The sequence below is a fragment of the Sminthopsis crassicaudata genome, chromosome 1 (genome assembly GCF_048593235.1).
Source record: "Sminthopsis crassicaudata isolate SCR6 chromosome 1, ASM4859323v1, whole genome shotgun sequence".
Lineage (NCBI taxonomy): Eukaryota > Metazoa > Chordata > Mammalia > Dasyuromorphia > Dasyuridae > Sminthopsis > Sminthopsis crassicaudata.
The window spans coordinates 695,761,833-695,784,114 of NC_133617.1; the positions used below are offsets into that span (position 1 = coordinate 695,761,833).

The following is a 22,282-nucleotide window of genomic DNA, read 5'->3' on the forward strand; positions in this document are numbered from 1 at the left end:
GGAAATAGGTCTCAGGGCAATGAATAAACCACCCTTGAGTAGAGGGTCCCTGGAGAGAAGACTTGGGGGAGCTAAGGAGAACTGGGTCAGGTTGTAAGGATTTTAAAAGACAAGTAGAGGAGTTTGGACTTAATGTCGCAGAATGTAGAATGATGAAAGTAATATTTTAGGATTAATGGTAAAGTCATAGAATGTTAAAGCTAAGAGAGACCCTAGAACACAGAATGTCAGAGCTGGAGGGACCTTAGAACAGAGAATGTCAGAGCTGGAAAGGACCTTAGAACACAGAATGTCTGAGCTGGGGAGGGAGGCTTTAGAACATAGAACATCAGAGCTGGAGGGGCCTTAGAACAGGGAATGTCAGAGCTGGAGGGGCCTTAGAACACAGAATGTCTGAGCTGGAGGGCCATAGAACAGGGAATGTCAGGGTTGGAGGGTCTTAGAACAGAGAATGTTGGAGCTGGGGTGGGGGGAGCTTTAGACCATAGAACATCAGAGCTGAAGAGACCTTAGAATAGGGAATGTCAGAGCGAGAGGGACTTTAGAACATAAAATGTTAGAAAGACATTTGATACAGCTTCTAGTTTGTGTTCTTCATTTCATAGATGAGAGTCAAAGCTGGAGATTTGAAGAGTCATTCCCAATGTCACATGGTGAATTTATGACCAAACCAGAAATGCTCAAGTCCGGGGCTCTTTCCCCAGACACTGTTTTGGGGCCTCGGGTTCCCTCTTTGTAAAATGGACCTGCTCTATTTTCCAAGAGCAAAGGAACAAATAGACAAAATAAAGAAGTGCTTTGGGAAGCAGGCGGCTTTTGTACACAATGAATATTGTTAGGAATAATAGCATGTTTGCACCCACATCCCTGGGCATGTCTGTGCCTGAGCTTATGCTGGCGTGTAACATTTGCGTGGCCTAGTAACAGCTGTTGTCATGGCTGGGGGTCTGGGTCAATAGACTCCTCTCTGCTCCAATTGTCTTCCTTCCACACTGTCAGGGACAAAGGTCTCCAATTACCTGGCGGGCAGGTTGGCCACTACCAGGGCAACCCCAAGGTCTGCATTACCTCCTGGTCAGCGGGTCAGGCCTCTTCTGTCTCCCATGTGGTCTCTGCCCTGGAAGGCCGGGGCTCATTCACAGGGCTCCCCTCTTGTAAATGCCATGTAAGGGTGTCATGGGGTAAAGGAGATCCTCATCCTTTCTTTCTCATCCTCATGTCAGGAAGCCTTCTACTTAGGGAATGGAGCAGGATAAACGTAACTCATGTCTCTGCGATGCCCTTTAGCTTTTACACTAAAGATATGGAATTCTGAGACGCCCCCAGCCCTCCTCAACCATCAGTACCAAGTCCAGCCCAGCCCTCCTCCATCCTCATCAGCCCACTGAGTATGTGTACCATTTATCTTCCTGCAGGCAAGAATCACATCAGTTTACAGCTGAAAGGGGACACGGATATAATCTTGCATAAACCCTTTGTCTTATAAATGAGGAATTGAAATCAGAAAGTGATTTGCCCAAGCTCACACAAATAGTAAGTGACAAAGCCAGCATTCAGGTCCCCTCAGTCCAAATCCAATAATATTTCTACCCTAGTCTGTATGGACTCAATTATCTCTTGAGGGCCTAGTCAGCCTGAAGATTTGAGAGCTTGACCATCGTGAAGACTTAAGCGAGTGATTAGTTCCATTTTACAGAAACTGAGGTGGAGAGTGACTGGTCACAGTAAGTAGTGAAGCAGGAAGGCAAACAGCTTCTGATGCTGCTTCTGCTTGCCACAAAGTGAGCCTGAGGCAGAGCTGGATGATTTTAATTTGACCGCTTCCCCCCTAAAGAACTTCCAAAGCCCCCTAAGGTCGCCTTTCTCATCCACAAGTGACCAGACTCATGAATGGTCCTTTGGGGGCCAGCCATCCGAAGCTCCATCTTTTGCAAAGGTGAGGGATGGCCCTCGGTGGAGTGGGAGCCTTCATCCTCCTGAGCCACTTTCCCTTGACCTTTAAAGATAATGCTATTATTGCAAGATCAGGAAGCACCGCATCTCACTGGGGAAAACTCTCATTGAATTTCTTTACAACCACATTATTAATTCTCAGAAAAAAAATTCAAAGTATGTTTTCCACCCCCATAGCTTTGCAAAAAGGCACGGGAGAATAATGGTTTTCTTCTGGGCTATTGTTTGCCAGCACTGCTGGGCCTGTTAGAACAACCCTGCCCTTGGCCCGGTGGCTTTAGAAATGGCTGGCAGCTGGGTTGGGTCAAACAAAAGCTCTCCGGGATAGTTCACAGTCTCTCTTGGCAGCCAGCTTTGCTTTGCTGCCTAACAAAGACATGTGTGGAGTTTGGTTTCTAAGACTTCAGCAGCCCCAGCAAACTATGAGAAGGATTTGGAATAAAGCTCAGCAGTTCCCCTTAGAAAGATTTATTTAAGCAGGACCACTTAAAGGAATACTTTATTTTGGGAACTGACATGAAAATGTATATATATTTGTATATGGATACATAAATTTGAATGTATATAAATATATGGTGTTCTTACATATATATATATATATATATATATATATATATATATATATATATATATATATATATATATATATATATATATATATGTAGTTTATATGTATTGTCTAGGGAAAGATGAATATATGTGTGGTGTGTATATGTACATGCATAATCAAAAGCCATTTATTTCAGATACTTCTTAAATATATTTTATTTAAATTATGTATAAAATATTAATATATGTCTATCATATTAACATATAAATTATATATTATTACAAGGAACCACATGAAAACATGCTTTAAATCACTAACAGTAAGAAAAATTGAAATGAAAGCAACTGTCATTGGACAAATTGGCAAAAACAACAGAGATGGGAGTATTCATACTGAGAGGTGTTTACAAAGATTTTAATTTGGAATTATGTAAGAAATCTGGTCAAACTGTCCACATTCTTCCAGAAACCCCACTACTGGACATATATCCCCTAGAAACAAAAGACTAAAATAAATGCTTGATGTATGCCAAAATATTCATGGCATGTTGTGTTCACAAAGAATTGTAAACAAAATAGATGCTCGTTGGGTGGAAAATGGGAGTGGGGATATGTTGGAATTCACTTCCAACAGGGATATAAATGCAATGGCATATGATATAATGGGATATTATTGTCCAGGAAGAAATGATAAATATAAGGGATGCTGAGAAACACTGGAGGATCCTTATGAATTGATAACAGAATGACATAAACAGAACCAAGAAAACAGTGCACACAGAAAAATAATAATATAAATGAAGAGATCACTAACAGGAAACTGAACTTTAAGTAATAGAAATACCAGGGAAGATCCTAGAAGAGAGCAAGGGTGACAAAGCTCATTACACAAATAACATGTTAGAAAATAATTAAATAGGATCAGAGATTTAGCATTGAAAGGGAACTTAAAGGTATAAACCTCTCATTTTACACATGAAAAAAATGAGGCCAAAATAGATTAAATGATTTGCCTCAAATCATACAGAAATAGTCAGATTATCCTGAGAGGTTCATGGATCACTCCAAGCCAGGGTGACTAGGAAAACATCATGGAGGAGGTGGTATTCAGTCTGGGTCTTGGAGGAAGAGAAATCTGTCAGTGAATGGTGGAGAGGAATAATGGCAAGGAGGAAAGAGGAAAAGATAAGATGAGGAAATAATAATCCAATTTGATTAGAATGTAGAATATGCAAAAGAGAGTTAAATGCCGTGGAATAAGGCTGGGAAAGCCAAGTTGAAGTAAGAATTGATCTGTTTTGCTTTTTTAAAATTATTATTAATTTAATATTTAATATTAATAAATAAAATTTAAGAAATTAAATAATTTAATTATTATATTTAGGTTTTATATCCATTTTGAATTTATTATAGAATATGAAATAATATATTAGTATAAACTATAGGAAAACAGGTCCTTCACTGCACTGAAGAGAGAACTGAATTGGTCCAGTCATTCTGGAAAGCTGTCACTAAAGTTTATACAGAATGACTCAGTGATATTACTGAGTAATTAGGCTGAGACATTTGCATTTCATTTTGTAAGCCATGGGGAGCCAAGCTGAAAAATTTTGAGTAGGGCAGTGATGGCAATCATATTTAATGCTTCAGGAAATTTTCCTTAGTAACTATAGAAAGGATGGATCATTAAGAGAAAAGACTGGTGATAGAGAGGACCTTTGGGAGACAATTTTTTAAATTAATAACAAAATTCACTTAGAAGGCCAAAAGATTTAGATTTTGAAGGCAAGTCATGGGAAAAAAAGTAATTATGAAGAACTGATAATAATAGAACTTCCAGGACTCACTTTATATAATAAAGTAGCAGTCATCAAAACCATTTGGTACTGGTTTGAAAATAGAAAAGTAGATCAATGAAATAGATTAGACAAGATAGGATCAGAAAAAAACTGAGCACAATAAGCCAGTGCTTGATAAACCCCAAAACATACACTACTTTTAAAAGACAAGAATTTGACATCTGATAAGAATTTCCGGGAAAACTGGAGAACAATTTGACAGAAATTAGTCTTTTAGGTTTTGTACTTTTACTTAACAAAAATCAAATTTGTCTCCCTCCCACATCCACCATTTCCGCACATGCATCCCCAAAAAACTCTCTGTTATGAACATGTATAGTCAAAGAAAATTCCTACATTGACCATGTCCAAAAAATACATATCTTAATCTTCACTGAATCCATTATCTATCTAACTGGAGTAAAGGAGAAAGTCTCATTCATCATTGGCTAGATCCTTTATTGTCATGGCTGTTGACCACAGTTCTTAAGTTTTCCAAAGTTGTTTATCTCTATTGTATAAATCCCAATTTCTTAAACTGTGGTTCATGACCCCATGTATAATCTCATACCTGAATTTTGCAAAATTATGATTTATTATCAATAAATGTTTGAATTATATACCTATTTTATATACCTATATCTCCAAGGTCACATGAAAATTTCTAGGAAATCACAATTTTAAAAAAGTTTAAGAAGCCCTGGCATAAATTGTTCTCTTGGTTCTGCTCATTTCATTTTGCATCAGTTCATACTTCCCAGGTTTCTCTGAAATCATCCCTTTCATCATTTATTACAGCAGTGTTATTCCGAAAATCATAATTTGTTTAGCCATTCCCCAATTGATAAGTTTCCCCTTCAGTTTCCAGTTCTTTGTCACCACAAAAAGTGCTGCTTTTGTACTAATAGTAGTATCACTGAGTCATTTCATATAAACTCTAATGACAACTTTCCAGAATGACTGGACCAATTCAGTTCCCCCTTCAGTACAGTAAAGAACATATTTTCCTACAGTTTATACCAATGTGTTATTTTATATTCTATAATAAATTCAAAATGGATACAAACCCTAAATATAACCATTAAATTAAATAATTTAATTTCTTAATTTATACTTATTAATATTAAATTAATAATCCTTTTTTAAAAGAAGAAAAATAGATCAAAGACCTTTCAAACCAGAGGTAGGGGGTGATTTTTTAAAACAAGGAATAGAGTCAATTGCAAAAGATAAACCATTTTGATTATGTGAAACTGGAAAGCTTTTGCATAAATAAAATGTGTGTTAACTAAGATTAACAAGGGGAGTAGTCAACAGGGGGGAAAAGCTTTGCATCAAATTTATCTTTAAAAAAGGCCTGGCATCTAAGATATATAGATGTCTAATAGAAGAACACATGGCCAAAGGCCATGTCCCCATAAGACTGACAGAACCTCAGAGGTCAATTCCTTCTTATTACATATGAGGAGACTAAGGCTCAAGGAGGTAAATGACTTACCCAAACATAAAAGGTTTTGAATTTAGGTCTTCTAATATGAGAACCAGTATTCTTTTTGACATACTAATTAAACAGCTAAAGGATTTTAGCAAACTTTTCCAAAATGCTAGTACTTCAACTGTTAACAGTCATAAATGAAAGGATGCTCCAAATCACTAATAAGAGAAACACACATTAAGGCATTTGGCAATGTCAACTCATACCTAATAAGTTGGCAAAGATGACAAAAGATGGGAATAGTCAAATTGGACGGTTTTAGTTGTGGAGCTGCAAGATAGTCTAATCATTCTGGAAAGCAATAGGTACATAACCCAAGAAGGTCAATGACAAAAAGAAAAGTCCCTATCACACCAAAATACTTATAGCAACACTTTTTGTAGAAGCGAAGAATTGGAAAGAAAGAAGATAATCATCGATTAGAGAATTAGCAAATAAATTGTGGTACACAAATATAATGCAATATTTCTATACTATAAATGAACATGATGTAAATGTACAATGAACATGATGAATTCAGAAGTGTGGAAAATTTTAAATGAACTGAAGTAAGCAAAATCAGTAAAACAAACTATACAATGTCTACAATAAAGAACAACAATAACCAATTGAAAATAAAAGCTACATAAGCTTCTCCCCAAAGGAGAGGTATGAGAAGACACCCCCCCCAATTCTTTGTTCTTTCCATCTTGGACATGGAACAATGACCAACTCATCAAACTTTTTAAAAAATATTGGTTAGTTTTATGTTTTTTTTTTTAAACAGATAAGAATGGCTTTTGGTTGGGCAGGTAGTAGAGGCAATACAATGGGAAATGCAGGTGATATTAAAACAAAAAGTATGTTTTAAAAAAGACAATTTCAATAATCTAGGCACTAAATCCTGGGATTCTGAACTAGAGTACTGGCAGAGTATATAAGGAAAGAAGAGGGGTAAAAACTAATAATCATGAATGTTAGAGCTGCAAGACTTTTAAACATAAAAAGTCAGAGCTAGAAGAAAGAATATAGAATGTTAAGAGCTGGGAGGGAATTCACAGCTCAAATCATCATAGCCTCCCCACTTTGTACTTACAAATCAGCTAATCCCTAAAGAAATTCAGGCAATCATAATGTGTTGAATAAAACCTCCGGCTTGATTGCATGTTCCCATATTCATGAAAATAAGAGTGTTTAAGAGCTAGACAATGCCTCCAGATTACACAGTCCCTGGCATGAGAAGTCGCAATAACTGACCAAAGGAACCCCCAACTGTGTGGCCATCCAAAGCCCAATGAATGGCGTCCCATGAGGGGGTTGGGAAAGGATAAATAGCAAAATATCAGTTCTGTACACTTTTCTTTAACAGTTTTCATTTCCTGCAGGTTAGGTATGCCGTGAAACCTGAGCTCCCCCTACCTGAGTCCAGCAAAATCTGTTTCTTTCTCACAATATGTCTTTGCTTTACAGATCAGAGATTAGGAAACTACCAACCCCACTAAATGATCAGAAAATGCCACAAGAAGATGGTGAGTCAGAAAGTAGAAGAGCCTTTTTTCCTGGGCAGCCAGACGGAATCTCTCCCTCCGAAGGAGCAGGAGCTGCAGAAGACGGTATAGGCTGCAGATATGCTGACGAAGGTTAGATTCTTGGGGGAGAGGGGAGTTGGAAGGGGATTGACTTTGAGATCAATAGCTCCAGACACTAAGGAAGACAAAGTGATGGGTTGTCTTCATGTGGGTGACTGCTGGTCTAAACCAGGGTCTCAAGCTTTTCCCACTGGTGATCTCTATTAGCCCCTATTTTACCAGACCAAGAAATTTTACATGACTGGGTGTATAAGTACATAAAATAGGCTACAAATCAAACATTTACTGATAATAAATCATAATTTTGCCCCCCACGTTCAGTTATGAGGCCCCAAATGGGATTGTGACCCACAGTTTTAAGAAGCCTTTGTCAATAATCTTTTAGCAACTTAGAAGAAAGCTCTAGGTTATATTCCTGAGCTCAACAGATCTCTTTGGCAAATCATTTGTCCCCTGCCTTATTATTTTCTGCCCTGTGATAAAAAGAGATGGTTCCTCACAGCCACCAAGGATCATGCTTGAAACTTTTCCAAAACCTTCCAGAGCGTATTTCTACTGGCATCGCCTTCAATAAATCAAGGTCACCTTTAGGGTAAGATTCTTGGGGAGGAACAGCAGATAGGTGGCTTATTTGTGGCACCAATGACCAAGCAATGTTCAGAGGCTGAGAGGAAGGTTCCCAGCATCCCCCCTTTGGGAGAGTGACAGGATGATGTGGAAGATGAGAAGACATGGACAGTATATAATCTTCACTATTGACAGGGGAACTCAACAGTGCTGAGATCACAACTCCATCCAGGTACTGAAGCATTATTGTTTAGCCACCACATCTTTCTTTCTTGAAGAGTTAAGAGAGGAAGTACTTGCTTATCCGTTAGCCATTAAACTTGAATGACAAAGCTAGAGTCATGGACTGAGGGCCCAGTCCCCTTTCATTGACCTCCTTCACTCCACTTTATTTTAAGGAGAGAATGCATTCATTCCAAGCTAAAACCATTTGGTTAAGGAGCATTATAAAGTAAATGATGAGGGAAATTATTACCTTTCCCCTAAACACATGGCTACACTATACCACAGATTCCCTTCTCCATAATGGGAGAAAGAAAATACCTAGCTTAAGAACACATAATTTATACACATAACTAGTGCAACACATAATCTGAGGGCTACTGGAACCCCTCTCTGCTTTTTGATTCTCTAAAGAACCTCTAATGTCTGTTGGTCTGGATGTGTGTTTATGTATATGTAATTGTATATGTGGATACATATATACACTCTGTGTGTGTGTGTGTGTTGTGTGTGTGTGTGTGTGTGTGTGTGTGTGTGTGTGTGTGTGTGTGTGATTAAACTGCAAGTTCTTTTTTTGTTGCTACAAACTGCTGGGATTCTCTCATTGTCTTTTTTCTCCTCAGCCTCCCCATCTGCGAGTGTTTCTACAGAGGGGATCCTCTGCTGGGTCTCCACTGTTGCCACTAGTTGGATTTCCCCCCAAATTAAAATTGCTAATCCAAGGGCTAGTTCAGTTGTTTCATGTTCAGAGTTGGCCAACCAAAGAAGCCCTCCAGCTTTGTCTAGCTTTTTAACTGAGCCCAGTCTACTATTTGACTTAGGATGAGGAAATCCTGTTTGACTCTTAATCATATCCTTAGTCCATGCAAATCACCCCAGAAGCTTTACCTAACAAGAAGGAAAGGGATTGGGTAAGGCTGCCAACCTTCACTAGTAAATAATCTTTGTACCGCTTTCCTGCCAGGAGCAAAGATGGTGCTCTCCTTATGGATGATTTCCCCAGTGGGCCTTGGTGTGAGAGCTCACACTCACTCGCACACATTCAGTAGGAAGTAAATTGCTACAGATGGTCATAAGAGAGTACCAGTCTAGAGGAGCATTTGCTCAGCACACATCTGTCCTTTTCGAAGCATCCTCAGTACCGTGCCCCCAGAAGTACCGCTTTCCTATCCAAAAGAAAGCCCATATTTATGTATCACTATATACTACATCCTGCCTATAGCAAACCTCCAAAACCTAATCACCCATAAATGCTAACAGAGTTGAGACATAATGGGAACCAGAAATAAAAAGAGGGGATATCTCTGGAAGTTATGTCCCCAGGAGTGAAATTAGTGTTTTCCAGGAAATGATGCCAGAGCCTGAATCACCCTTAGTGATACCATTGCTTTTAGTTCTTCAAGACTTTTGTGAATCTTGGATCTCCCTAATATGGGTAGACCCTTCACTAGTACAGATCACAGCCCTCACTTGTACAATTCTCAGCCTTGTCCTTCCATAATCTTCCACCATAATCCAACCCTAAGCCATAAATATTCCACCAAGGAAGTACCCCATGCTCTGGAGATCCATTCTTGGACTTGGAACATTCTATGCCAGCAAGCACTCAGTTGTACAGCTACTGTCCCACCTACTGCTTTATGACCAACAAGCCTCGGCCCTTTACTGATCACACACTTGCTTCATGATGTCTCTACCAGCACTTAATTTTTACATGACCCCAGGTATACAAAATGGGTATATAAGTCAAATATTTACTAATAATAAATCATAATGTCATGAACCCAACATTATGAGACTCCATATAAGGTCGCAACCTACAGTTTAAGAAGCTTTGATCTATACCACTTTAATAGAAAGGTGACGGACACCTGCTTCCTGTTGGCAGCATTTCTTTTGGAACCTGGCAGAAGGCTCCCGGTCATGTTTCTCGACAGGTTTTCCCTCCACTTGTCCCCTGCCTTGCTATTTTCTGTCCTATGAGCCAGCAAAAGGATCACTAGCTGCCTCTCCTTCCCTGGGAAGGAAAGGGCTTGGAGCTTCCAGCCCAGGATCTTCTTTCTCCCTGCAGGAGATGAGCAGTTGTTCCGCTCTGTGGAGGGCCAGGCAGCCTCTGATGAAGAGGAGGAAACGTGGCCGGGGGAGCAGCAGACCCAGGCGGCCGAAGTGAGGAAGCTGCTGGCTCGCATTTCAAGTTGTGGGAACGGGTATGTCTCACTTAGAGTCACGGAATCAGGGAAGGTCATCTCTGCCCTCACCTTTGACTCTGGAATATAAGCCCATTGTAGACATGGAAGTCTCCTTTTGTTTGTGTCCACAATGAGTGCAAAGAGCTTTGGTTCTAGAATTGGAGGTCTGCTGGTGTTCGGTCATGTCCAATTCTTCATGACCCCATTTGGTTTTTGCTTGGTTGTTTTTTTTACAAAGCTACTGGACTGGTTTGCCATTTCCTTCTCCAACTCATTCTACAGATGGAGAAACTGAGGCAAAAAGGATCAAATGACAGCCATTGTTATACAGCTTGTAAGTATCTGTGGCCAAATTTGAATTCAGATCTTACTGCCATTGTATCCATTAGAAGAAAAAGAACAATGGCAGCTAGCGAGGTATTCAGTGGATAGAGTACCAACCCTGAAATCAGGAGGACCTGAATTCAAATTTGACTTCAAACACTTAACACTTCCTCTCTGTGTGACCCTGGGCAAGTCACTTAACCCCAATTGTCTCAGCAAATAAAAAAAAAAAATTAATTTAAAAAAAAAAATGGAGGTCCTAGATACCCAGAGTCTAGGGATCTAAGTTTAAATCCCAATTCTAATATGATTTATAACTTTGGGCAAATCAATTAACCTCCCTAGGTCTCAGTTTCCTCATGTGTAAAACGAGGAGGATTAGAGTAGACAGCCTCTGAGGAACTTTCAGCTCTGGCAGTTATGGAGAAGCTGGAGGACAGCATGAGGGGGCCAGACACGGAAAGGGAAAGGGTCAAGATGAACTTGCAGACCGGTCTGCTTCTCAGCTGTGCTCCAGGCTGCTACCTCTCCTACAGACCAAGGCAGCTAAACTAAGCCTCTGCCTTAAGGGCAGGGATGAGGGAGCCGAGTGTTCTGGTGTTCTGGCTTGTCTCAAATGCCTTCCAAGCAGATGGAGGAGATGGGTAGACACCCCTCTCTGAGAAGCCAGAGGCAGGATGGGCAAGGTTATGAGAGCCAGACTATCAGGCGAATCTCCCTGTTGAAAAGACCTACCACATACTCATCAAAACACTTTCATGCTGTGTTCACATACTGGTTTTTCTGAAGGATCTCAAAACCAACACTGGTGCCATCCATCCTCATATCTCTGGGTGTCTACACTATCCTTCAGCATGGGAAGAGCCCTAGCCTGGCAGTCAGAACACTCAGGTTCTGCTCCTTGCCAGCTTGTGCCATCTAAATCTGAGCTTCAGTTTCCTTATTTGTAAAATAGAGATAGTTATCCCCTGCTCTTCCTCTATCGAAGAGATGTTATGAGGACCAAGTGAATAATGTGATATATGAATTGCAAATTTTAAATTGCTATATAAATGCTAGTAGTTATTATTATTTACATATTGTTCATATAATGAATTTAATTCATATTATTCCAGTAATGATATTATCAACAACTAGCATTTATGTAGCTCTTTCAGATTTTCCATATGTTCTCATCTGATCCTCACAATAACCCTGTGAAGTAGGTGCTATTATTATCTTACTGATAAGGAACATGGAGAATCATGAAGTTATGGCCTTACCTAATGTCACACAACAAATTCTAACCCAAGTCTTTCTGACTTCAAGTTTATTGCTCCACTTTCCAGATTATAATGATGCAGTTTTGGGGCCACTATATGTCTTGAAGCTATCTAATAAAGCTTAGCAGAACCTTCATTCTTTCTTTGCAAAGCTGGGGCACTATGAGTGTGGAATAGGAAATACACTACTAGACATATTGAATAAATTAATTAATTTTACAACTGCTTTGTTGTTGTTCTTTTTCTTCTTTTTGTCCTCAGGGAGGGCTTTCTATTTACAGAATCTCAGATAAGCCAGAAAGCACTTTGTAATTTTCTAAGTCCAGCATTCAATCTATCACCTCACACTGCCCAATATTTAGATCAGGGTTATGTAGAGGAGGGGGAAACAGGAGATGGTGACATGAGGAGAGACTCCTGTTAACCTCCCCCCAAAACAAAGACAGAGATCTAAACTGGAGAGGGAGACAGAACCCGGAGAAAAGTTCCCATCACAGTTCGGCTTTCTTTCTTTATGCAGATGCGATGACAAAACAGCCAAGAAGCTCATGTCTTACTTCGGCCACTTTGGCAGTGATGAACATACCAGTGCCCTGGGGGAGTTGGGAGAGCAGATTGTCACCCTGACGGAGCAGCTGGGGAACATGGGGCAAGACGTGAAAGAGCCTGACACTGGTGACCAGGAGGTAAGATGCTCAAGGCAGCCTCACCCAGTCTTTTTATGAGGAAGCAGTTTGTCATTAGCTTAAGAAGCATGCACACTTCACTGACCACATGAAGCAAGGGTCCTCATTTCCCACTTCTGCCTGGCAGCTGCCTGAGAACTTTTGAAAGAGTTGACAGGTGATAGATAGATAGATAGATAGATAGATAGATAGATAGATAGATAGATAGATAGATAGTTGGATGGATGAATAGTTAGATAGATAGATAGATAGATAGATAGATAGATAGATAGATAGATAGATAGATAGATAGATAGTTGGATGGATGAATAGTTAGATAGATAGATAGATAGATAGATAGATAGATAGATAGATAGATGGAGAGAGAGATGGAGAGAGAGATAGTTGGATGAATAGATAGGTAGATGGTTAGATGGATGAATGGATGGATAGATAGATAGATAGTTGTACAGGAAGATAGATAGAAAGATGGATAAATAGATAGATAGATAGGTAGATAGATAGAAAAGACAGAAAAATGGAGAGATAATTTGTGTATTTTTGTCAAATTCAAGATCCAAGGAATCAATTAACCTAATGACTTTTCAATCATTTTTTAAATGAAAATTCTTGGTATTCTTTTAAACATGGCCCATTGAAATCCCTCCCTCTCTTTTTTGTGGAGGTTGGGGATTATGGATATAGAGCATTGTATCTATGATTAGACTTGGCTAATATCTTGGTTAGTTTTACAGGATTGTGTTCTTTCTTTTTTTGCTCTTTATTAAAGGGGATAGCTCTTTGGAACAAGAATAAGAAGAATTATATTTGGAAAGGAAGGTGGTATTATAAGTGTTTTATCAGTAAAAATTATTTATCAAGTTCTATCAAGAAAAGATTTAAAATAATTTAAAAAGAAAATGGTACATGAGGACAGATGGTAGTCATATGATTGCATGTGAAAGCTTCAGTTCAAAGAAATATGAGTTTAATTAGCAGTAATGTTTTCTCTGTTTTGTGATCTGGTGATTGGTGTTTTTCTCTTGAAACTGCAGAAAATAAACAGGATACAATTCAACAAACACTTATAAAATACCTACTATGTGCAAGGCAAATAGATATCTATGTATATATATGTATATGTACTTATGCATGCGTGTGTATAAATATCCACATTTAACTGTAGCCTTCTCTTGGTAAGATCTTTAACTAGGATAGGAGCTATGTGAATAGACTGAATGATGACATGGTTGCTTTGATTAAGATGTAAAACTATGAGTTGTATGATGTAAAACTTCTTGTTCTTCTAGAATAATTTATTCATTTGAACTTTTACTATAAAAACAAATAATAGAAAGGGATTAGAGATATTTTTGTACATATTTGGTGTCCCTTCCTGAACTATAAGCCCCAATGAGGATAGTTGTTATTGCTGTTACTTCTCAATTTTTTAAAATAAATGTTTAAAAAATTATATATAATTAGGAAAAAATTTTCCCTGCCTTCTTAGAAGAGTCTCAAGATGTTTTATGGACATAATTACATTTTCACATAGAGCAGACAGTGGTTGCCTCCTTACCAGCCTTAGAGTGGGGACCCTGAGGACCTGTAATATGTAACATCCAAGCATCAAACTCCAGGAGACGCAGGTAGTGTCAGGTTTGGGAGTAGGCTCCCCTTCCTCCTTGTCCTTGCTATAGCTGTATGCTGTCCGAGAAGGAGGAGGAGGAAATGTGTGTGACAGGGGAGCCTCCAGAAGTTAATGGCATGGCACTTGGTGATGGTCGCACAGCAGTTTGGGAAACATCATCAATTATTAAAAAAAGGGGGGGATGGGACAGAGGAAGAGAAGGAATATTGTTAGAGTCAGAGATGGCCATATCAGAAGAAAGAAGAGTCAGGGATCAGGGTAAAGTTCAATTCACGTCTAAAAGGTGGATGGAACATTGTGCTAGGTGACTCCAAAAACTTGGGTGCTAATCTTTTTTCTGAATTACTAGTCACATAACTTAACCTGTGTGAGTCTCAATATTTTTATTGTAGAATGGGGATAATAACATGTATATTCCCTACTTAGAACATGCTTGTGTGATTCAAATAAGATAATGAACAAAATTTTCTCCTCCCCATAAAAAACACCTTTGTAATAAATACACATAACCAAGCAAGATAAATTTCCACATTGGCCATGTTCCAAAAATATTTGTCTCATTCTTAAGCCTCAATTTCCTTATCTCTAAAATGAGGATAATAATACAGCACTACAAATAAACATAAGGAAAACACATAAACCTGAAAATACTATGGAATTGTGAGCTGCTGCTGCTTTTTTGCCATTTAAAAAATTATTTCATTAATATAGGTAGTTTCCAATGGAGAAAGTCCCCCTGGCCAATGTCTGTCTGCACATCTGGTTTCAAAGAGTTGCCTAATGCATTAGGAGGTCAGGTGACTTGCTACACAGTCTATCTGAAACAGAGATTGGATAAAGGCATTCTTGACTCAAAAGCCAGCTTTCTTCCCTTTGCCTCCATATATAAACCCGATAGAGAGGCCTAAAGCCCTATCCGACTGTAAGCTATAGACAATGTACAGGAAGGTGCTTTGTGAACCACAAAGCAGTATGCAATGGTTAGGGATTATTTTACAATGGGAAGGTAAGCATCTGATGGCTCTGGGGCCCCCCAAGAAAGAGCATGTTTGAAGTCTTCCTTTTAACCTACATGCCTGTTTTCTTTCTTCTTTAGTTTCCCATACCTCCCTTTTCTTCTTGGCTCCCTAGCTCCTATTCACTGAACAAAGTAAATCCTTTGGTGATAACTTGCCCTCATGGGCTGTCATCCTCAAGCAATAAAAAAAGTCTTTTCTATCTGCTCAAGTCATTCTCCTTTTCTCTTTTCCTCAGAGTGTTGTAATCTTCTCTTTAGAAACATTTAAATAAGCATTCAACTGTGAAATGAACTCTTTGGTGAGACTCAGGAGGGGAATGAAAGCCACAGCTACAAAAAAAAAAAAATAGTGGGAATTAATGGTGTGGTCAAGGCAGGGCCTCAGAGGAGGACCTGTTTGTTGGAAAATGAGATAAGAACCAAGTTTTGCCTGGGAATCTAAAAGAACAAAAAAAGAGCACCATTGATAGGGTCATGGTCCAGACCTTTTATTTTACAGATATGGAAACTGAGAGCCAAGGAATCCAAATCATTTTCTCATGGCCACCCAGTTAGAAAGTAGCAGCATCAGGTTTCAAGGTCAGGTCATCTGACCCAGTGTTCGCTTTGTTTTCAATATGGTTCAAGAAAATCCTGAAAATTGCCTTCATATAATAGAATAACAAGCCCTGTGCCAAAATGCTTAGGTTCCAGTCCAATTCTACCACTAAATGTTTAATCTATATGAGTCTCTTCATCTATAATATAGTAATCCCAATTCCTGCCTTCCCTACCTCAGAACCGTTGGGAAGTTCAGATGTGATCATGAAGCTCTGAAAAAATTCTTGTAGCTCCCATCTATTCTGTCAGTTTTCTTATCCCAACTTCCCCTACCTCCATAAAGCAGTGACCCCATCCTCACATTGGTAAGTACCTAGTAGCCACCCACTCAGAGAAATGACAGCACCTACTAAGGAGGGTAGAATAAATTGGGTTGTTGGACAGCTCCAGTGCTGAATTTCTTCTATCTCCGGCCAGGTGAAGGAGCCACTTTTCAGTGAAATTCAGCAGAAAACTGAGGAGAGTGAGCTTCTGAAGATGGAGTTACAGATGCTCGAGACAGAAAGAGTTCGGCTTTCCCTGGTGGAAGAAAAACTGATGGATGTCCTTCAGCTTCTCCAGAGACTTCGGGATTTGGTATGCCAACAGAACATGGCTCCTCCTGCTATCGTCACCTACTTAGAACATAGGAATTACTTGCTGAATTTCTCATTCAATCCCCATTGGAGTCAACATGTAATCTACTGGAAATAAAACCAGACATATACTTAAGCCACTCAAGTTCTAAGTCTAGCTCATTTTCACCTTTTCAGTCATTTATTGTGTATTGGAGCTGTCATGGGGATACAGTTAGAAGAATACTAGACTTGGTGGTAGAGCTGGGACTGAAGTCTCCTGACTTCTAATCCACCATTCTTTTTGCTACCCTTGGAGATATATACTTAAATGTGAATAATTGAGTCCACATGGGTCTCTTATTACTCTTATTGTTGTCAGAGACCTTTTTTGATCTACCCACTTCAAGAAAAAGCTGGGTCATTTTCTGGCAATGTTGCAGAAGGGACTTTGGGTCAACTTTCAATTGGATTAAATGGCTCCAAGTCCTACCAAGTCTGATACATAGTGTGATTTGTAAGATCATCGATTTGAAACAAGAAGGAACCTTGGAGTCCATCAAACCCAATCAAAGAGAAATAAAATGACTTGTTCATAGCTACAGAGCTAATTTATGTTAGAGATAGGATCTGAATCCCAGCCTTCTTGACTCTGCAGCAGCTCTCTGTATATAATAATAATAGCTTCTCATACTAATGACGTGATAGTGACATGCTGTATAGAATGATCTGTTCCATGTGTTGTTTGTTCCTTTTTAAGAACATATCCAAAAGAGTCTTGGGGAAAATGTTGCTGAACACCTTGGAATCCTGTCAGGACCCCCAACATGGTAGGAAAGCTCCTTGGTAATTAAAATCAATTCTGTCCCTTTTATTCTGAAATGAGTAGCTAGAGAGCAGAGGGGGAGGGAGAGATGAGAGCAGAGGAGAACAGTATTCTACAACGATGATATGTACCTAAAATAACACTTCCTGAAAAATAATCCATAAACCTTCTGAGTCAAAGTTTGAATGAAGCCTGCAGAACAGCTTGACTCCTAAGTGATATCAGCAGAGTCTTATCTGCTCTATTACCTAGCATACAAGCTAGGTCCCCCTGGAGAAGTAATAAGCACTGGAGTTTTCAATTGCAAAACAAACCCTGAATTCAAGGCAGAAAGTAGAGAGGGAACCAGATTAGGGACTTGGGAACAGGGTCTTTTCAATCTCACTCCAATTTTGCTCTCCCTTCCCACATCTCTTCCCCTCTCCCCCAAGTCTCTAGCCCTTGCCCTGCTCCCCAGTTCCAAAACTCCAAGTAAAATTTTCCCTACAATCAGGATCTTAACATCAAAAACTACTTTAAATGGCCAAAGTCTTCATATGCTGCTATCCTGGAGCATTGGGAAGGGAGAGGGAGAGAACAACCAATTCAGAATGGAAGTGTGGACCAAATGCCTAGAGTCATTATACTTGTACCCACTATCCAGTTTCCCAGAGGACATCTGGCTTCCCACAGCACTAAAGTTGAAAGGAAGGAACTTATACAGCTCTAGAATTCTAGAAGGACCCATAGAATGTCAGAACTAGTAGGGACCTTTTGGTCTCAGCCCCTTATAGGCATAGTGTTTCCTCATATCAGGTCAAAAACTTTTCCCACAGATCATCTCTGAGCTTTCATTTTTAAGTCCCTCTTTTTTATTGTTGTGGCTATCTAAAGTGCTACATAAATGAAGATAATCTAAGTGATAGCTAATGTTGTCATCCTAAGCCTTCCTGATTCTTGGAAGGTAGCATGGCATAGAGGATAGACGGCGGGATTTGAAGACAAAGGAGCAACTCAGTTCAAATCCTGCCTCAGACACTGCTCTGAGCCTCAGGGCCTCCATCTGAAAAATGAGGCAATTTGACTAGATAAGGAGTTCTTCATCTTTTTTTTGTTTCATAAGCTCTGCTGGCAATCTGCTGAAGCTAAAGACTGCTTTTCACATAAATGTATTTAACTGAATAAAATAAAATACATAGGATTACAAAAGAAATCATATGGAAAGAGAGTTATCAAAATATTTCCATATTTTAGCCCAAGCTAAGAGCCCCTGAAGTAGATGGCAGCCTCTGAGGTCCTTTCCAAACTTTAGATCCATGATTTTTTTCATCTGTAAAATAAGGGCTAGTATTTGCATTTTTGCCTCTTTCTCAGGGGTGTTTTGAGGACAGAATAAGATGAGATAGAAAGTACTTTAAGATTTCTCTTCAAAGAAATGGACTGAAATAGAGACTAGACTAGAATTACTTGGCAAGAGTTGGGCAAGACTCATCAAAGTTCATATTTTGAAGCTTTCTGAGCACCCTAGATGACCTTCCTCCTCTGTTAGTTTTGCAGGAAAAAAAAAACTGCATACAAGGGAAGGAATGGAGAGGTTGAGGAGAAATAGAAGTCCCAAAGGAATCCTCCAGCAATGAGGGAAATGGAGTGGGAGGTCCAGGGAATCTAAATAAAAGAAAACAAGAAACTCCCTACTGCTGCATGGCTAATTATTTCCAGCCCCCACCAAGGAAAACCTGTTGCCCCAAATCCAACCCAAATGTGGCTTTGGGATCTTGACCAAATGTAAGCCCCACCCCTTCTCAGCCAAGGCCACATGTGGTTCCCGATGGCAGCAGAACTAACAGAATCTCCCACTGTTCTCTAAGATGCTTTTGGCCAGAAGCTTTGGGCAGGCTGGCAGATCTGCTCTGGCAGCAGCAGGAGGGCATGAGAGTGGGGGCAGGAGGAGAGGGAAGAGGAGCTGCTTTGAGTTGAGACATACATTCACTGAGGTCCATGCTCTATGCTAGGGATCATGAGAGACAGAAAAATGAGCAATTCAGTTTAACCAACATTTATTATATAGATAGATGAATGGATAGGTAGGTAGATAGATAGATAGATAGATAGATAGATAGATAGATAGATAGATAGATAGATAGTTTGGTTTTTTTTTTTACCTAGGCAGTTAGGGTTAAGTGATAAGTGACTTGCCCAAAAACCACGTAGCTAGTAAGTGTTAAGTGTCTGATACTGGATTTGAATTCAGGTCTTCCTGATTCCAGAGCTGGTGCTCTATCCACTGGGTCATCTCTGTGCCCCTCCCAACAATTATTATCAACACCAATCTAAGACCATCAGTCCAGTTTTTTGGAGTTTAGAGCTCAGCTAGGGGCTGTATGCACAGAAAACATAAACCTACATTAATATGAGGCAAAATGTACTAGACTGTACAACAGCCTCCTAACTGGTCTCCTTACCTCAAGCCTGCCCTTCTCCAATATATCCTCCAATCTAAAGTGATTTTTTTCTATGTTACTCTTTCCCCCTCCCATTATCTCCAGGACCGAATATAAAATCTTCTGTCTGGCATTTAAAATCCTTCCAACATGGCCCTTTCTTGCTTTTCAGCCTTATTATGAATTCTTCTCCATCATACACACTAGAGCCCGGTCAAATGAGCCTCACTATTACTCATACACAGCACTCTGTCTCTGGCCCCCTGCAAATGAACTTCTTCCTTGCCTCCCCTTCTTAGATTCCCTCTATTCTTTCAAGGCTCAGCCCAAGCATTATCTTCTATATGCGGGTTCCTTTTTTTTTCATGGTGAGACCATGGGGATTAATGGGGGACTTGCCCAGAGTCACCTAGCTAAGTGTCTGAGGCTATATTTAAAATCCAGAGTCAGTGCTCTATCCACTGCACCCATCTGACCCTGGGTGAGCATATGTGCCTGTTGTCTCCTCCTCTAGATTGCAAAGTTTTCAAGAGCAAAGCTTCTTAAATTGTGGGGTCTGAATGAGGGGTTTATGAAATTTTGATTGATTATCAGTAAATGTTTGGTTAGTATAATGATTTTACATATTTCTATATCTAGGGTCATGTAAAAATTTCTTGGGTGAAAAGGGGTCATGAGTAGAAAAAATTTAAGAAGCTCTGATTTAGAGTAGAAATTGTTTAACTTTTTTCTTTAGGTCACCAGTGCCTGATAAATGGTTGTGGATTGATTGACTGGGGCAGGGATGGGGGGTGGGGTTCTTGCTGTAAAGATTTGCTGGCCTGGGTCCTGAATTCATATTGTGTTTTGCCTCCTGGTTGTCTCTTACAGAGAAGGCCCACACCTTCGAAGTCCTGGATGCCTTATACCGGACACTGGCTAGCTGTGAACTCTTACAGAAACAGCCTTTGGAGCAGGCGCAGGCCCCCCAAGCTCTTACCAACCAGCTCATCATCTCCTGTTGAGCATCAGTGCTTTTACGGCTCTGCAGAGAAGTGCCTGAAACAGGGCTCTGGATCTGATCTAGACCATCAGACGGTTAAAATACAAGTGGACATTCCTAGTGGACCCACCTAGGATCCTTCCCTAGTGGGTCTCCCATTGTGGATAAGACACTACCTCCCTCCTCCCAGGTTATATTATGGAGGACAAGTCTGGGCTCAGAAATGGCCTGAGAGGCTTATGGAGTCCACAACCCTCCGAGTCAATAACTGCATCCTTGATGGAGACTGCCTTGCTTTGGAGATTGTATCTCTGCCTTTGATGGAATGGTGCATTGGATCTTCACATGGATCACTCTTGATGGGCCACATCTAGCCTCTTAATTTGTGCTGATAAATTTCAGGTTAAGCCTGTCAGATTTTATCTCAGATTAAAGCAGTTAGCACTTCCCTGACAGCCTGTGCCTCCTGCAACCCCACCAGCCCCTGGAGTGTGTGGTCTTTCTCCCACCATAAGATTCCCTCCCTTCCCAGTCTGGGATCCAAACCAGTGAAACCCAGTAATCCTCCAAATGTTACTGCAACCCAGATGTGTGCCCACCACTGCCCTAGGCATTGTATAGAGAGGGGAGAAAAAATTAGAATAAAAAGAATAAAAACTTTTTGCCCATAAGAGGTTCACTTAGAGCCCTGGTTTCCTGTGAAATAATTAGGCTCAATTATTGACCTCAGTTAAGGGCTCAACTATGTTATCAGTATGCAAGTTGATTTCAAAGCATTAGTATGGGTTGGTATAGTCATTGAGGAGCTGGAAGGGGGCTTGATTTCAAAGGATGGGTAGGATTTCACCTTTAAAAAAAGCAATAGGCTGAATGGACTTAGGAATAGCATTCAGGTTGAAAAAATTAACATGGGAAAGGCAGATAGAGACAGAAAGAAGTATGGTAGGACTATGAGAAAACCTGTCTCACTGGTACAGAATATTCATATTTTGAAATACAAAAGTGAGGAAGCAATGGGCATACTCATGTGGAAGGCCTTGAATGCCGAGCAAAAACGTTTGAGCTTGATGATTAGGAAGTAGGGAGTTATGGCAGTTTCTTAAGCAGGGAAATTCATGCTAAAAACAGGGTTTCTGGATAATTCATATGGTGGTGCCATGATGAATCTCAAAGGACACCAATCATCCAGAAGTCACCCCTTTGTAGTCTTTTTAGGAAAAAAGCTCCCCATGTCATCCTGGCGTGGGGAAAGAAGGTGCCAAAAACCAGAGCAACAAGAAAGTTGTATGGAGGAAAGCTGAGAGCATTTCCTGGAGTGTTCCAAAAGTCCAGAAGAAAACTGTCTGAAGGACTAAAAGTCAGAAGACTCAAGTTTAAATCTTGGATGAACTACTGATAACATGAATACTTATTGAGCTTCACTTGTGTCCCTGTCCCTGTGTCAGAAAAGTCAAGTCAAGAGAGCCTTGCCCTCCAGACCCTTCTAGTCTAGTGTAGGGGGCAAGATGTTTCCCAGAAGTTAAATATTAATATGGAGCAGTTAGGCTAATGACAGGATATAGAAGAGAAGAGCAGGAGGAGAGACAGCTCAAAGTGAAC

General features: G+C 39.9%; 1 protein-coding gene across 1 annotated transcript in view; it reads left to right on the top strand.

Annotated features, from left to right (window-relative positions):
• The window catches only part of EFCC1 (EF-hand and coiled-coil domain containing 1), a 76,513-nt gene extending 55,162 nt beyond the window's left edge, over positions 1–21,351 (top strand). The window contains exons 3-8 of the mRNA XM_074283695.1: positions 7,285–7,454; positions 10,264–10,399; positions 12,488–12,653; positions 16,319–16,477; positions 17,216–17,285; positions 20,572–21,351. Of these exons, the coding sequence (XP_074139796.1) occupies positions 7,285–7,454; positions 10,264–10,399; positions 12,488–12,653; positions 16,319–16,477; positions 17,216–17,285; positions 20,572–20,705 (835 nt within the window). The 3' untranslated portion in view covers positions 20,706–21,351. The remainder of the gene's footprint in view (positions 1–7,284; positions 7,455–10,263; positions 10,400–12,487; positions 12,654–16,318; positions 16,478–17,215; positions 17,286–20,571) is intronic.
• Positions 21,352–22,282: the final 931 nt, after the last annotated feature.